Source organism: Anabrus simplex, chromosome 1 (assembly GCF_040414725.1).
Source record: "Anabrus simplex isolate iqAnaSimp1 chromosome 1, ASM4041472v1, whole genome shotgun sequence".
Classification (NCBI taxonomy): Eukaryota; Metazoa; Arthropoda; class Insecta; order Orthoptera; family Tettigoniidae; genus Anabrus; species Anabrus simplex.
Window position 1 is genome coordinate 1,406,708,394 of NC_090265.1, and position 18,728 is coordinate 1,406,727,121.

Below are 18,728 nucleotides of genomic sequence, written 5' to 3' on the forward strand. Positions count from 1 at the left end.
TATCGTTTAGCCACAAAATACCTCTAAACGATGGCCTGCACCGTCATGAAAATTGCCTCCACATTTCATCTTTCGGAGGGCAAACGTTAAACATTGGAACCTTTTGGAATTTCTCCGTTGGTTACAGGCTAAAAGCTATAATTTTGCTAAATGTCAATTTTCTAGCGTACCTTTAAGTTTCATCCGCCATTTTTAGGGGTTGTAAAAATTAAAAGATTGTACTTTTTGGAATTTTCCTTAGGTTACAGCATAATAGTTATCACCTAGCCGAATTTAAAGGTTCTAGCTCATCTGGAAGTGGGTAAAGATTAATGTCATTGAGTGAGCCAGTCAGTTAGCCTTGCGGCTTCATGTACAGAGGTTTTCAAACATCGTGGTTGATCATGTTTAGACTGGTAATATAGTAAAACGATTAAGACAGAAAATAAAGAAATACTATATGTGATAAGCGTTAACTGAAAATCAAACTGACAAGCAATGAAATTGAATTAAAAGTTTATTTTATTTAAGAGTCTATTCTCAGATATTGTAGATGTCCAGTAAATTCGTTAAGTAAATGTACTAAGACGATGATTCTCTCAGGTGGGGGCAGTGATACTTATTTTTAAGTTTAAATCAGAGAGATCATCATCCCTTGTATGAAAACTCTAAATACAGTGGTAGTATATGGTATCAGTTTTAGATAACAAGCATTTTCCAACTACGAATAAGAAAACAATTTTATCAGTAAAATTTCTATGTCTACTCATGCTGTTTGTTAGGCGTCCGGAAAATATTTCTATCCCAAAATCATATGAATTAACTTAGCGACTTGGTCACAGTTTTTCATGTAATCTGTAAATGTAATTGATAGACATAATTATTTGTTATTTTGAGTAGGTTCTGGTTCCATCAGATATCTTATCTCTCGTAATATATATGCTTTGAAATGGTATACTGTCAATATCGCCTTTCAAAAATGAAAAATACCAACGATGAAAATCATTTAACAGCAGACTAGATAAAGAACTGGCAGGGAATCTTCCACCTGGGCGACAGCCGTAAATGCAGATATATGGTGATGGGTGGAACTACCAACGATAAATAACAGTCTGATGGCACAACACTTGTTGTACAACTATTAGTATAATGAAAAGTTGTTGAAATGGGGAGCAATACGCACAAAAATAAAAGTAACACCTACATGCATGACTTCTTTCATGGTTCCGCTTTAAAAATTATTAACACGAAAGAAAGGAATGGATATATCAATACACACAAAGGTGATAAGTAGAAGTAGAATGTCTGAAATGAGCATATCTAGAGAATTAAATGTGTATGAGTTTATAATTCTGAGTTACTTAAGTTCTAGAAAGAATGAGGTCAAAAATATCCAGGTATGCTGTGAGGTAGCACGTACTGAGTGACTGCGTTCCTTCATAGAATGCTCTTTAAGTGTCAGAATGCCATAATTATTTTAGTAAATCTGATGGCACAAATGTCTCGATACCAACTGATTGCACAGCGCTTACATTTCATCATCTAGGATATTACAGGCAAGCACCTGACCAAACGCACTGCTCAGTCGTTCAAAAACATGAGAAAGATACACCTTTACGGGTAAAGGGTGGGACTTTACGATAGAATATAATTACTTTCCTCATTAATCTAATAGAAGCAGCTCTGAAGATGATTTTTTGTGTTTTCCCATTTTCACACCAAGCAATTGCCACGGCCGCTTCCTTCCCACGCCTAGCCATTTCCAATCCCATCGTTACCATAAGATTTATCAGTAACGGTGCGGCGTTAAAATAAAAGTAATTTGGTGGACCCATTTTAATTATCTCTACTTCTATAAAATGTATGTTTGTAACTTGCTAGGTACCATTATACCATAAATGTTTGTTGCCCATTTCCTGTAATTCACAGTTTTGTACATGGTTTTCATCATAATTCGAAAACTATTTAAGATATTAAGATATTTGCATGAACTATTGCATAGCAGTGTATTTGGTTTGTATGAACAACATACTGTAGGCTACTTTCTTTGACGCACGTGATTCAACCTTTTTAAATGTTTGGTAATACAAATATTAGAAAGGAATAATATGATGGTCAAACAATAAAGAAAAAGTTTTTGTAATAATGTCTTAGAAATTTTAGAACACGTTGTTGATATAAGCCTGTAAATAATTTCGAAAGATGTGATTGTGATGAACTGCAGTCAGCTGCAAAAAATAACAAAGTGGATTTTTTAAAATTTAATGTAATAAATGTGTCAAAACTGCAGCATTTTGTTTATATTATTTGTGCTTGTGAGACATACGAATTCGAATTTTACTAAATTTAAGCTGACGAATGGCGAACCTCTCCCGTGAAAATAGCTTAATGGAACTTCTCAAACAATGTGAGACACAACTGAGACTGAATATATGCAAAATGTTTTCAGGTCGGCGATTACTACACCCCGCCAGATGAAACCAAGTGGGACATTCGTGTGTACATGGTGATCTTCATGGTACCGTTGTGTATGCTGAGTCTAATCAGGAAGCTCAAGTACCTTGTCCCCTTCTCTGCTCTCTCCAACGTATTTATCATCCTCAGCTTCTGTATTACTTTAGCATACATCTTCACCGATATGCCGCCATTGTCTGAGAGAAGTAATCTAGCCTCTCCTATACAAATACCGCTGTTCTTCAGTACTGTCATCTTCGCTCTAGAAGGCATCGGTGTGGTAAGTGAACCTTAAGATATTATTACAATGAATTATGACATAATTTGATTATTATTTGCGGCTTTCAAAGACGTGGTGCGCTGGAAGATTGTCCCACAGGAATTGTTTTACGTCCTGCTAAATATATCGACATGAAGCTGGAGTGTTAAGAGCATTTTCATACACTACCGCACTTAGATCAAACCCACCAACTTAAGTGCGGCCAGTATTCAGTAATCGGAAGATAGTGGGTTCGAGCCCCACTGTCGGCAGCCCTGAAGATGGTTTTCCGTGGTTTCCCATTTTCACACCAGGCAAATGCCGGGGCTGTACCTTAATTAAGGCTACGGCCGCTTCCTTCCAATTCCTAGGCCGTTCCTATCCCATCGTCGCCATAAGACATATCTGTGTCGGTGTGACGTAAAGCAAAAAAAAAAAAAAAAAAAAAAAAAACACCAACTTGGACTCAGAAAGACAGAGCTTCTACGGTCTGAGTTACTCAGTCCTTCGCATGCTTTTTAGTGCGTCCTACGTAACAATATACTTCGGTAATTAACGGACTTGTGTCACCTTTCTTCGTTGACTTTCAATAAAATCAAAATTCTGCTATGGATTAACAGAAAAATTTGGACACACATTGCTCTTGCGTACTCAGCCATTCCACCATTACCTATCATAGAAAAGGAGGCGTTATGGGAAAGTGGGGAGTGAGGTAGTTTCCCGCTGCTTTCCTCATTCGGTAATATGCTATAACATATGTCGAACTAATACTTTCTGTACTCTCAATTTTCTGCAACACACTTTGTCATCATGTCACGAAGTAACACACCATTATCGAAATCACTGTCTTATCCATTACGCGGGTCCTGATTTCGTCAATAATAAATCAATTTTCAAATTTTGATCGATTGTTGGGGGATCAGCCACAGACTCAAATTAACCTTCCAGCAATTAAATCTAAATCTTTAATCCTCTCAAACGATAGAAACACACCGTCACTGTTCTCAATCAATCAATCAATCAATCAATCAATCAATCAATCAATCAATCAATCAATCAATCAATCAATCAATCAATCAATCAATCAATCAATCAATCAATCAATCAATCAATCAATCAATCAATCAATCAATCAATCAATCAATCAATCAATCAATCAATCAATCAATCAATCAATCAATCATTACTAATCTGTATTTAGGGCAGTTGCCCAGGTGGCAGATTCCATATCTGTTGTTTTCCTACCCTTTTCTTAAGTGATTGCAAATAAATTGGAAATTTATTGAATATCTTCCTTGGTACGTTATTCCAATCACTAACTTCCCTTCCTATAAACGAATATTAGCCCCAATTTGTCCCCTTGAATTCCAACTTTATCTTAATATTGTGATCTTTCCTATTTTTAAAGACACCACCCAAACTTATTCGTCTACTGATGTCCTTCCACGCCATCTCTCCACTGACAGCTCGGAACATACCACTTAGTCGAGCAGCTCGTCTCCTTTCTCCCAAGTCTTCCCAGCCCAAACTTTGCAACATTTTTGTAACGCTATTCTTTTGTCGGAAATCACCCAGAACAAATCGAGCTGCCTTCTTTTGGATTTTTTCCAGTTCCTGAATCAAGTAATCCTGGTAAGGGTCCCATACACTGGAACCATACTCTAGTTGGGGTCTCACCAGCGACAAATATACTCTCTCCTTTACATCCTTACTACAACCCCTAAATACTCTCATAACCATGAGCAGAGATCTGTACCCTTTATTTACAATTCCATTTATGTGATTACCCCAATGAAGATCTTTCCTTGTATTAATACCTAGGTATTTACAATGATCTCCAAAGGGAAGCTTCACCCCATCAACGCAGTAATGAAAACTGAGAGGACTTTTACTATTTGTGAAACTCAGAACCTGACTTTTATCCCCGTTTATCAACATACCATTGCCTACTATCCATCTCACAACATTATCGAGGTCATTTTGCAGTTGCTCACAATCTTGTAACTTATTTATTACTCTGTACAGAATAACACCATCTGCGAAAAGCCTTATCTCTGATTCAACTTCTTTACACATATCATTGATAAATATGAAAACATAAAGGTCCAATAATACTGCCTTGAGGAATTCCCCTCTTAATTTTTAGAGGGACAGATAAAGCTTCACCTACTCTAATTCTCTGAGTTGTATTTTCTACAAACAGAGCAACCCATTCAGTCACTCTTTTGTCACGTTCAATTGCACTCATTTTGCCAGTAGTCTCCCATGATCTACCTTATCAAATGCCTTAGACATGCCAATCGCGATACAGTCCAATTGACCTCCTGAATCCAGGATATCTGCTATATCTTGCTGGAATCCTACAAGTTGGGCTTCAGTGGAATAACCTTTCCTAAACCCCAACTGTATTCTATCAAACCAGTTTTAATTTTGCAAACATGTGTAATATAATCAGAAAGATTGACTTCCCAAAGCTTACATACAATGCATGTCAAACTGACTGGCCTGTAATTTTCAGCTTTATATCTATCACCCTTTCCTTTATATACAGGGGCTACTATAGTAACACTCCATTCATTTGGTAAAGTTCCTTCATGCAAACAATAATCAAATAAGTATTTCAGATATGGTACTATATCCCAACCCATTGCCTTTAGTATATCCCCCAAACCTTATCAATTCGAGCTGCTTTTCTAGTTTTCAACATTTGTATCTTACTCTAAATGTCATTGCTTTCATAGGTAAATTTTAATACTTCTTTAGTATTAGTCACCTCCTCTATCTGGACATTATCCTTGTAACCAACGATCTTTACATACAGCTGACTGAATACTTCTGCCTTTTGAAGATCCTCGCATATACACTACCCATGTTCATTAATGATTCCTGGAATGTCCTTCTTGCAAGCTCTTTCTGCCTTTAAATACCTGTACATACCCTTCCATTTTTAAAGCCGAACATCACAGTGACTCTTTAAATCTCACAAAAATGCCACGCTTCCTTTAGCAAGAGTAAGACACACTAACTTTACAATCAGACGCAGATACGTTGTGTACCTGAGGCGCTTATAGTGCAGTCTGTGTAATGAAGGAGTAAATTTAAATTGTTGTGTTTGCGTCATCAATCCATGGAGCATAGACTGGTTTTATGCAGCTTTCCGTGTCACTCTATTCTGTGCCAAATTTTCATTTCTGTATAATTATCAGACCACACCCTACATCTGTTTGTTAAATCATGCCTCACTTAATTTCGCTCAAAAACTAATTGAAGATATCCAGGGCGTTTCAAGATGTGTCCTATCAGTCTATCACTTCTGGTCAAATTCGCCAAATCGTCCTCTTCTCCTCGACTCCGTTCACTACTCATTTTTGCTTCGAACCACACACCTGGCATTCATCTTTGCTCTGTAACATCACATTTCAAAAACGCGTACCGGTATTCTAATTTTTTCTACACCAGCCATTTTCCATGTTTCACTTCCATCCCATGCCACGCTCCACACAGGAGTCTTCAAACGCATACCCCTGTAGTTCTAATATGCATATCTATGTGGGTCGGATAAGAAGCAGATCATGGTACTGATCGCGAACGATCAGGGAAGACATGCACGTGAAGAGGAAGAAGAAGATATATATATGTTTAATGTGAACAGTATTCTGAAAAACAACCGGTCACATTGTGCCAGTGATCTTGGCACTATATGTTTTGTTAATCAACATGTATTTCTAGGTTAGCAATGGACCTGTTTTAGTTGTACACGTCGTGTTAATGAGCTGTGTCCTTCACTTGTCACATTCTTGGATCAGATACTCAGGTTAGAGTAGCGTCATAACCCTGCCTTCCATTATATCAAAATATTCGTTTGATTCATGCGGTCTTGTAGTGTAATAGGGATTATGGTGGTATGAATACAGGTATTTATCTAACATTAGATAATATTCCTTCTTCTTAATCTTCTTATACAGCTATTCGCACACCTTGTGGGGTCGTGGTATATATATATATATATATATATATATATTGAATATCTTCCTTGGTACGTTATTCCAATCACTAACTTCCCTTGGCGTGACTGTAGGCACCGCGAAAACAAAGGAAAGTAAACTGAGATGGTACGGACATGTTGTGAGAGACATGGAAATAGAGGTCGAGAAGAGGAAGACAGAACCTGAGATGAAGGAATAGAATCGTGGATAACTTAATAAAGAGAAGGGACCTAAGGAAGAGGATATAGGAGGCAGACGAATCTGGAAGAGACACGTCATTGGAAATTACCTCAGAATGTGGAAATGGAGAAGAAGCTATATATGATGTTGTTATTGTAGTAGTAGTAGTAGTAGTAGTAGTAGTAGTAGTAGTAGTAGTAGTAGTAGTGGTAGTAGTAGTAGTTGTAGTATTTGACCCTGTTTGTTTTACGGCCACATGCCCTTCCTGACGCCAACCCCATGTGGAAGGAAGCAGAGTATTTACTATTGCGTGTTTTTCTGGTGGTCGGTAGTGTGATGTGTTGTCTGAATATGAAGATGAAAATCTCGGGACAAAAACAAACAATCAGTCCCCAAGCCAGAAGAATTAATCACACGCGATTAAAATCCCCGACGCAGCCAAGAATCGAACGTGGGACCCTCTGAACCGAGACCTGAAAGCTGACCATTCAGGCAAGGAGTCGTACAGTTTATCGAATATTGGGCAATATTCATATTTAAACTCATTATCGACATGATAACTAAGTGATATGTGGTTCAATTGTATTTGAATGATCACACAATTCTTTATTGGAAGAGAAAGTGTTCAAACATATGAAATTTTAAGTACTTCGAGGGAGAGGTGGCGTGACTGTAGGCACCGCGAAAACAAAGGAAAGTAAACTGAGGTGGTACGGACATGTTGTGAGAGACATGGAAATAGAGGTCGAGAAGAGAGCATGGAATAAACTAGTGACGAGATGAAGAGGAAGACAGAACCTGACATGAAGGAATAGAATCGTCGATAGCCTAATAAAGAGAAGGGACCTAAGGAAGAGGATATAAGAGGCAGACGGATCTGGAAGAGACACGTCATTGGAAATTACCTCAGAATGTGGAAATGGAGAAGAAGCTATTTGCTATTTTCTTTTTTTTTGCTATTTGCTTTACGTCGCACTGACACAGATAGGTCTTATGGCGACGATGTGACAGGAAAGGCCTAAGAGTGGGAAGGAAGCGGCCGTGGCCTTAATTAAGGCACAGCCCCAGCGTTTGATTGGTGTGAAAATGGGAAACCACGGAAAACCATCTTCAAGGCTGCCGACAGTGGGATTTGAACCCACTATCTCCCGGATGCAAGCTTACAGCTGCGCGACCCTAACCGCACGGCCAACTCGCCTGGTAAGAGAAGAAGAAGAAGAAGTACTCATGTACGGCAAGGCTACAAGAGTCTGTTTTACTGGAAAATACTTCTATGACGGAATGAGTGTCATATTAATTTCTGGACGGAAAGAATGGCTGGCAATATCCCACTTGACCTTTACAAAGATGGTGTATATTAAGTGACTAATAATAATAATATGACCTCAGCTACCCTGTGCAGGCATTTTTATGACGCCATCTCTTGCCTGCTCGTCAATTTCGACGTTCCGTTTTACTCTAAACCTACTAGATGGCAGAGTAAACTGGATCTCTCTTGGATATCGAAGGCTGAGTTTGAATTTTGGCGGGTGGACATCAAACGTGTCACCAGAGGCCAACCTCGTACGACATGGAGGGTCTAATGGACTTTTTTTCTCCCTTCTTATCCGACTACCTCTGTGCCGGGTTTGAACCAGCTATCTTGGGATCCGGAGGCCGACACTCTGCCTCTAATCTACAGGGGGAGTTTACTGTCCTAAAAAACAGGTACCATTAAGTACAAGAAGGTTTTATTTTACGAAACTTCGTTGAAAGGGGAGTAGCGAGTCAGTATTTACTCCCCAAATCATGCGGATGATGACATTCGCAAAGGATTTTAACTTGTGATATCTCTAAATACAGAAATGAAGTGACGTCTGTCTGTCTGCCTTCCTAAACGACATCACGTCTGCACGCTGGGTGGAATTTCACGACATTTTGTACATAGGGAACTATCACATGAATAACTATGTTTCATTTCAAAATATAGAACAGGAAATACATTATTTGCAAAATTGTTTGCAAAGAATCGCGTAATAGCTGCTCCAAGACAATGTAGAATGGTTACATGCTGACAACAATGGAATACGTTTATAGATATGAAGACGATAGCCTACATATTGATAGTGTGCGGTTTGTTGAGTGGCGTGAAAGTACGTCTGCCTGCATAGAGGTTTCCTTCACCGAAGTTATACATACATACATACATACATACATACATACATACATACATACATACATACATACATACATACATACATACATACATACATACATACATACATACATACATACATACATACATACATACATACATACATACATATTACATACATACATACATACATACATACATACATACATACATACGTTATTATTATAGACTGTTATGCCTTTCAGCGTTCAGTCTGCAAGCCTCTGAAAATTTACTAAACGTCGCCACAATCCTCGATTTGCAACTAGTGTTGTGGCCTCATTTAGTTCTATACCTCTTATCTTTAAATAGTTAGAAACCGAGTCTAACCATCGTCGTCTTGGTCTCCCTCTACTTCTCTTACCCTCCATAGCAGAGTCCATTATACTCCTAGGTAAACTATCCTCCTCCATTCGCCTCACATGACCCCACCACCGAAGCCGGTTTATGCGTACAGCTTCATCCATCGTGTTCATTCCTAAATTAGTCTTTATCTCCTCATTCCGAGTACCCTCCTGCCATTGTTCCCACCTGTTTGTACCAGCAATCATTCTTGCTACTTTCATGTCTGTTACTTCTAACTTATGAATAAGATATCCTGAGTCCACCCAGCTTTCGCTCCCGTAAAGCAAAGTTGGTCTGAAAACAGACCGATGTAAAGACAGTTTCGTCTGGGAGCTGACTTCCTTCTTACAGAATACTGCTGATCGCAACTGCGAACTCACTGAATTAGCTTTACTACACCTTGATTCAAACTCACCTACTATATTACCATCCTGGGAGAACACCCAACCTAAATACTTGAAATTATCGACCTGTTCTAGCTTTGTATCACCAATCTGACATTCAATTCTGTTGAATTTCTTACCTACTGACATCAATTTAGTCTTCAAGAGGCTAATTTTCATACCATACTCATTGCACCTATTTTCAAGTTCCAAGATATTAGACTGCAGGCTTTCGGCACAGTCTGCCATTAAGACCAAGTCGTCAGCATAGGCCAAACTGCTTACTACATTTCCACCCAAGTGAATCCCTCCCTGCCATTTTATAGCTTTCAGCAGATGATCCGTGTAAACTACGAACAGCAAAGGTGAAAGATTACAGCCTTGTCTAACCCCTGTAAGTACCCTGAACCAAGAACTCATTCTACCATCAATTCTCACTGAAGCCCAATTGTCAACATAAATACCTTTGATTGATTTTAATAATCTACCTTTAATTCCATAGTCCCCCAGAATAGTGAACATATTTTCCCTCGGTACCCTGTCATATGCTTTCTTTAGATCTACGAAACATAAACGCAACTCGAAACCGACTTTCAACCTATTAGGTCGTGTTACGTACATTTAGTACGTGTTGAAGAGATGTTCAGTACAGAATAAAAATGGCCAACCAGACACCAGTGGGATCCGAACCCACAACCTAACAACTTAACATCTCTTCAACACGTACTAAATGTACGTAACACGACCTAATAGGTTGAAAGTCGGTTTCGATTACAATGCGGTCGTAAAAATTCAATATTCATAAACACAACTGCCTATTTCTCTCGCAGCATTTTTCAGTTACCTGGCGCATACTGAAAATCTGATCCTGACAGCCTCTCTGTGGTCTGAAACCACACTGATTTTCATCCAACTTCCTCTCAACGACTGATCGCACCCTCCCTTCCAAGACGGCAGTGAATACTTTGCCTGCTATACTAATCAATGAGACACCTCGATATTTGTTGCAATCCTTCCTGTTCCCTTCCTTATAGATAGGTGCAATTACTGCTTTTGTCCAATCTGAAGGTACCTTACCAACACTCCACGCTAATTTTACTACTCTATGAAGCCATTTTATCCCTGCCTTCCCACTATACTTCACCATTTCAGGTCTAACTTCATCCATTCCTGCTGCCTTATGACAATGGAGTTTTCTTACCATCGTTTCCACTTCCTCAAGCATAATTTCACCTCCCCATGAGCTTGGCTGTTTGCAACACCACAGGATGATTTCCTTTTACATTGAGAAGGTGTTCAAAATATCCTCTCCACCTCTCCAATGATTCCCTGGGATCTATTATGAGTTCACCTGAATTACTCAAAACACTGTTCATTTCCTTTTTCCCTCCCTTCCTAAGATTCTTTATTACTGTCCAGAAAGGTTTCCCTGCTGCTTGACCTAGCCTTTCCAGGTTATTATCAAAATCTTCCCATGACTTCTTTTTGGATTCAACAACTATTTGTTTCGCTCTGTTTCTTTCATCTACGTACAAATCCCTGTCTGCCTCGGCCCTTGTTTGGAGCCATTTCTGATAAGCCTTCTTTTCCGTATACATGTTGCTCTCACTTCATCATTCCACCAAGATGTTCGCTTTTTCCCATCTTTACACACAGTTGTTCCTAGGCATTCCCTTGCTGTTTCTACTACAGCATCTCTGTATGCCACCCATTCGCTTTCTATATCCTAAACCTGCTTACTGTCTACTGTTCGAAACTTCTCACTAATCATATCCATGTACCTCTGTCTAATTTCCTCGTCCTGGAGATTTTCTACCCTTATTCGTTTGCAGACAGATTTCACTTTCTCTACCATAGGCCTAGAGATACTTAGTTCACTACAGATCAGATAGTGGTCTGTATCATCGAAAAATCCGCGAAAAACTCGTACATTCCTAACAGATTTCCTGAATTCAAAGTCTGTTAAGATATAGTCTATTATGGATCTGGTACCCCTAGCCTCCCATGTGTGCGGTGAATAGCATTATGCTTGAGAATGTATTCGTAACAGCTAAACCCATACTAGCACAGAAGTCCAGCAAACGCTTCCCATTCCCATTAGCTTCCATATCTTCTCCACATTTACCAATCACCCTTTCGTATCCTTCAGTTCTATTCCCAACTCTCGCAGTGAAATCGCCCATTAGCACTATTCTATCCTTGCTGTTGACCCTGACCACGATGTCACTCAATGCTTCATAAAACATGTCAACTTCATCCTCATCTGCACCCTCACATGATGAATATACGGACACAATTCTTGTCCTAATTCCTCCATTTGACAAATCTACCCACATCATTCGCTCATTTACGTGCCTAACAGAAACGATGTTGCGTACAATGGTATTCCTGATAAAGAGCCCTACCCCAGACTGCCATTCCCTTTCTAACACCCGTCAAGTACACTTTATAATCTCCTATCTCTTCTTCATTATCTCCCCTTACCCGAATATCACTTACACCTAGCACATCCAGATGCATCCTCTTTGCTGACTCAGCCAATTCTACCTTCTTTCTTCCATAAGCCCCATTAATATTGATAGCTCCCCATCGAATTCCATTTCGTTCGCCAAGTTGTTTCCAAGGAGTCCCTCGCCTGTCAAATGGCAGTGGGACTCCATTACTCCCATAGGTCCGAGGCTTGCTTAAAATGTTCTGAGCTCGGTAAATTCATGAAGCAGGATGCTACCCTACTTGCACATAGTCCAAGTGAGGATGTCTCCTCTAATGGGTTATGGACCACCGGTGAATTGTATAGTCCTAGCCGCCTGAGTACAAGGAGGGCCATGACTCAGAATATGTCCGAGAAGCCCACTCCCATTCCATAGCAACTGGTATCCCGACTCTCGGGACCACTTACTAGGCCACTCAGCCGTTGCCCATGGTTCACGACCTAGGACGTGACTACAGTAACCCACAAACATGAACCATGAAACATGAACCGAAGTTATTCCCGTATAAATTATCTTTCCTAACTGATCTCGAATTTCTAACAAGAATAGTGCTAAAAGTTCCAGTGCTAGTTATAAATCTGGGGAAATCCTCCACATGAAAGTGCCTCCGTCTGTCTGTTGGTCTGCTTGTCGTCCGGAACGACATCATGTTTAAACCTTCGACCAGAATTTCGTGACATTTTATGTAAACCCTCCCAGAGGGATCTGTCATATGATTAAATGTATTTTGTTTCAAAGTGAAGACTTGAAAACATACGTACATACATACATACATTTTCATTATAGACTGTTATGCGTTTCAGCCGGAAAATATATTATTCGGAAAATTGTTTGCGAAATCTCCTGTTCCTATTCCCAGACCAGGTATTATAGTTACGTGAGCGTAGCTATGCCGTATGTTATTGATATGAAAGTGATAGTCGGCAGATTGATAGTCAGTGATTTGCCGAGTGTCGTGTTTGCCTGCGTAGAAGTTTCCTAAACCAAAAACAAATTTCCTTACAAAATTATCTTTCCTAATTTATCTCAGATTTCTAACAGGACAACTTCAAAAGCAATGACAGGTCCAAAGCTTATCAGATATCTGGGAGAAATGAAATCCAAATTTTCGACTTCCGTTATATATATTTATCATTTTAAAACAAAACTGGAGTTTGAAATTCGTACCATAGTATATTAAAATTTGGTAAAATTTGAAAATAATTAAACCAAGCACATACCTGTAGTATTTAAATTAACTCCGACTTAAGGGGGATGTAATTGGAAATGCAAGCTTTTCCTTAAAAAATCATTACAACCATAGTTTTTGAGTTAAAGGCATGAAATGTTGTGTGTAGATAGATAGCTAACTGTAATGTACTAAAAAATATAATTAGATACCTAGATGTACTGTAAGGCATACACATTAATATTATAAGACATTTAACAGTTATGCCCTTTTTGCTTGATAGCCACAACAGGAATTCTAATGATGCAATCAATTTTTACTGTATGAAGCTATCACTACAATATGAATACTGAACTAAAATAAATGACATATTCATATTAGTTTTTTACTTTAAAAATCTTGAAATTGTTGCAGAAATAAGACATTTTCATCACATAAAACCCTATAAATAAAAATTTAAATAAGTAATGATTACAATTATAGTTACATATATTCCACAACGTGTATTGAACAACTTCTGAAGAAATTATAGCTCTGCGATTCATAGTTTTTGAGAAAAGGTTTCATATTCTACAAAAAATGTATATTAGAGAAAAATGCATTTATACATTTTGTTACCATATTCAAATATGAAAAATGCTTATTTGATTTTTAAAATCCTCCGTATTAACACTCTTCATCATCCACCATTAGTTTCCGCCCTCTTTTTTTTTTCTTTCTGGCTTCCAGCTCAAGATCAGGCATCACTTTCTCAGTTGTCATGAGTCTATTCCTGTCAATGGTGTTGAACGCCTTTATGGTGAACACTCCTGCATTCACACCAACTCTCTTCAGGACTGCAATTATTCCATTATTTCCCTCATTAAAACTCAAAACAGTATCATTAACACCAATTCTGAGTACGTTAAACCAACAAGATGTTCTTTTTGAGCATCGGATCCAAACTAAATAGTAGAAACTTTCATTGATATTCTGAGTTTTTTCATGTAAGCACTTTCTCAGCAAATCAGGTTGTGCTGGGAATCTGAATGTTGGCTTGATGGTATCCATGACTGATTGTGGAAGTGAGTGCTTATGTTTTCCTGTTTGTGTTGTATTTACACCACCCTTCTTTTGGACAGAAATAGTGCACTGGATTTTCATCGGTGGACAATTTTTGGAAATAAATCGCCCATACAGCTCGTTTCATTGCTTCTAAATTGTTAGTGTTTTCTCTTATAGCTTCCCCATAATACAGTTGAAGAGGATCTATTTCTTTTAGTGTAAGTCTGCCTCTTCCTCCTAAAGATTTTTCATCCTCAAGAATGTTACCCTTCTTTTCTTTCAACAAACGACAAAGCCTGCCACCAACTCTCTTCTGGATGTGACCAACACATTTCAACTTTTCAAATCCAAACTACAACAGTTTTGAAAGCAGAAGAGTCCCATCTCCAAGATACTTCTTATATCTCACTCCATATTGCTCTACAGATTTGCCAAACATATTCACTACAGCTGTAGACTCCATAGCCCCACTTGAGCCAGTGTAATTTTTAGAACATGGTGCTGCATGTTTTTCTTGCCACAATCTTTCATCTATTTCATTTTCACATTCACTCTAGTTGCACAATTTTGGCAGTACTTAGACATTATGTCTATATCCAGAACTTTACCAGAATCAATGATGATTATTGATGCAACGCCATAATAGAGGTATGTCCCCTCTTAATCCAAGTCCCATCTATGGAAACTCATAAATCAGTGGCAATTTCAGTACTTGTACCAGCCTGCATTTCCTTTCCAGCATCAATTTCCATCTGCCTTCCTTCCACAACTTGTTCTACTGCTTTAGCCATTGATTCTTTTGCAATGTAACACACAGAATCTGAAAGTTCTTGGTTCAAATGATCAAACCTTGCACATGGTTGTGGCATATTGAGGAAACCCTACCCTGTTCTATGCATCTCAGTCCATATGCAATTCTAACATTACTTTCATAAGAACCAGAATCAGTTCTCTTTGAAGAAAAGGTGAAAATTCAAAGTCACATAACCTACAAACTAATTTGAACTTACTGGCTATACTCAATTCTCTATCTTACACCATATCTAAACACTCAACGTTTTTACATTTAGAACATGCACACGAACACTTTCTTGCTTAACTGCGGTGACCGGACGACAACCGGTGTATTCAACATGGCATGGCGTCTGTTTGTCTGTTCCACCATCACGTCTGGTAGACCTTTTAATATGAATCCTTGAATCACAGTGGTCATTTTTTCATCGGACTGCCTCAACTAAATTTAGTTTACTTCTGACCACTGCATCATTATTGAAATAAGGATGTGTATATGTCGTGTTTCGGAGAGGGAGGACTGTGACGATTTTAACATGTCGTAACACCTCAGTAACCTTTTGGAATGGGTTCTCAAACCCCTGGAAATTTGTGTCGACGAACTTTGTGTATGAACTCTATCCAATGACATTTATTGTGTAATATCTTGGTTGTCGTATTTGAATTAATTAATCGTACTGACTTGCGGTATGATGTGCTACACTCTGGTGGCTAGGCTTGGAACTCTCGGGCTGACGGAAGTATTCTGTGCGCATGCAAGGAGAAGTAGACGCCACGCTTGGTTTGCAGTTAGCACGCCGGCAGTTCGTGTAATATCGCCATGGCGGGCAGACGCGTGTGTTGCACCAGCAATATGTCTGGGAATATTAGCTTTGAGAACGGCTAAATTAAGTCCCTTGTGGGCTTTTGTCTGCCCTACAGACTGATTGTTGACCTCGAGTAATTTTTGGTGTGGCATCAGCAGTTTACTGCATATTTTTCGTCTGTTTGGAAACCATGTGGTGAAGGTATACTACAAGGCAACCTTTCAGCATCACCTCGTACTCATGGATCGAAACTGTAAGTTCTTTTAATTCATTTATTATGCGGAAATTTAACCTCGAGGAAGATGGAAAGTCTTCAAAAAATCTCGTGCTCCGATGTGAGAAAAGTTACTCATTTTGGTAATAATAATAGTAATAATAAACTGTGTAACGACTGCATGTGTGTTACATCGCAATGTAAACAGGAAGAAGCTACGCTTAGTATTATAGCAGAAAGTTCGCCGTGGACTAACTCTGCATAATGCACACGGCCTAACCACCCAAAAGCTGGTTCTATTGCTGTGATTATAAAATGTTTTCAGTTTGTTAAAATTTCTAGAAATTTCTGTTTCAGCAAAGCAATCGCAAGATTTTTTTTGAAATTCGATCTTACTTAATAATTTATTTTTGACCTTTGGTTCATGTCAATTATTGTTTCGCTCAGTTCATTCGGTCTCTTATTATTTTATTTTTCTGGTTCATGGGCATTTTTCCTGTATTAATTGTGTCCTCGTGGACATGCTTTTGTTGCTGTTGCCTTAGCAACGATTTTGTTGACGTGATTGTTGGGCGAACTGGAATTTTAAATGGAGGCGTGACCTTTTGCTTGGTACATTCTTAATGTGCATGTTTTGACTTTCGTGTGCTCTAAGTGAATAGTTACCTTGTATTTTCTTGCCTTTTACCTTTTTCTTCTCTGGTAATTTGGAAACCTGTGTCGTGTGTTCGGGGTGTTTTAAAATACTAACTCTTGCGAAGGCTTGCCGTGCTGAAAAGGTTTTACGGTAGAGAATGTTACTTCAACCTTGGGTTAATTAATTGATTAATTTTTAGAGTTTAGGTTTAATTATTAGCTTAGGCGACCGGTCGATAGGAATGTTTATTTATTGTGTGCCATTCATGTTTTAATCGAGGTCAGCATTTTATTTATTTTGTTTTAAAACTAATCTTATCGTATTGCTCGGTTCTCCACCTGTTAATTTGAATCATTCCACTATTAAGATTCTTGGAGTTTGGTCACACTTTATTAATGTTAACTGAAGAATTTTAAAGAAGTTAATTTCTTGTTGGGTTTCTGTTTTCTTCCTTTATTTATTGCAAGTTTGTTTTCTTTGAAAGGTGGATTAAAAATCATTTATTTTTACAAATGGTGGTTTCATTCATTCAACTTTTCAATGAGGCACTGTCACTGTTACTTTTAAAATATAATATTCTGACCACGGCCTTTTCCTGAGTCCAGCAGTTTCCTTAGGTAAGTGTGTTTTCCTCCTGTTTGATGTTGTATTGTGCATTGTTGTTTTCCTTGCCCCCCTTGCCCTTCTATGTGTTCGCTTTAACTTCCCTTTCGGGGCGAACACGCTAACAGCCTTCTCTCTAGGGCTCTCTCTCTCTCTCTATTTCTCTCTCTATTTCTCTCTCTTTCTCTCTCTCTCTCTCTCCTTCTCTCTCTCTCTCTATTTCTCTCTCTTTCTCTCTACCCCTGGTGGGTAAGGTTATGAACCCATCATCCATAGGTTGTTTCGGGTACCTAGGAGATGGTGTTGGTTTGACACGTGACTTTAACGGGCCGCGGCCTGTCTCTCTCGTTGGCCTCGCGTGCACAGCCGTGACGTAGCCGCTTCGAGCTGGCTTCACGCAGCCAGAAGTGACCATATATGGTAATGTTCTGACCCAAGTTTAAACGTCTACTTGGAATTAAGATGTTGCTGTTTTTACACCGCCAACGTGGAGGCCATCATAACAGATGCAATCTATCAAATTCTGGAGCAAATCCACCATGTACTTTGGGAGTTATAGAGGTGGATAATATCCACGTTTCTAGACGCTTCGTCGGCTTCAGGTATAAAAGGAGGGCGATCCAGACTACAGTGTCAATAATACTTCACCGTCTCTGCGATACGGGTGACGAGTGAAGCTCTACATGTGCGGCAGACTGAACCTATGGCCGGACGAGACTTCGCATCTCTGGTGCCCGGTTCCAGCGGAGGCGAAACTTAATAATTTTCCAAGTATCACATTGAAATTGTGTTTCGCGATAAACTGTGTAAACTTAGAGTATTTGCGAGTATTACGTTTGAACTTGTGTTTCAGTGACAAATTGAAGGAACATAGAATTTTTCTCGTGAGTGTCGTAACACTTCCAAGTGCTACATTTGAACTTGTGTTTGAATTTGTGTTTCGTAAACAATCTTTGGGAACATAAAATTTTTCCGAGTGTCACATTTGAACTTGTGTTCCGCGATAAGCTGTGGGAACATATAACTTTTCTTGTGAGTGTTGTCATTTTCCATGTACCACACTGAACTTGTGTTTCGCGACAAGTTGTGGAAACTTAGAGTATTTCCGAGCATTACGTTTGAACTTGTGTTTCGTAAACTGTGCCACTTGTGTTTAAACTTGTGTCATCGTAACAGATACATACCCATTCTATATCTGAATTTGTGTTTTCCT

At 38.8% G+C, this 18,728-nt stretch overlaps 1 protein-coding gene across 1 annotated transcript in view; it reads left to right on the plus strand.

Moving 5' to 3' along the window:
- The window catches only part of LOC136859653 (proton-coupled amino acid transporter-like protein pathetic), a 72,089-nt gene that overhangs the window by 38,735 nt on the left and 14,626 nt on the right, over positions 1 to 18,728 (plus strand). Inside the window, exon 4 of the mRNA XM_067138709.2 lies at positions 2,429 to 2,713. Within this exon, the coding sequence (XP_066994810.2) occupies positions 2,429 to 2,713 (285 nt within the window). The remainder of the gene's footprint in view (positions 1 to 2,428; positions 2,714 to 18,728) is intronic.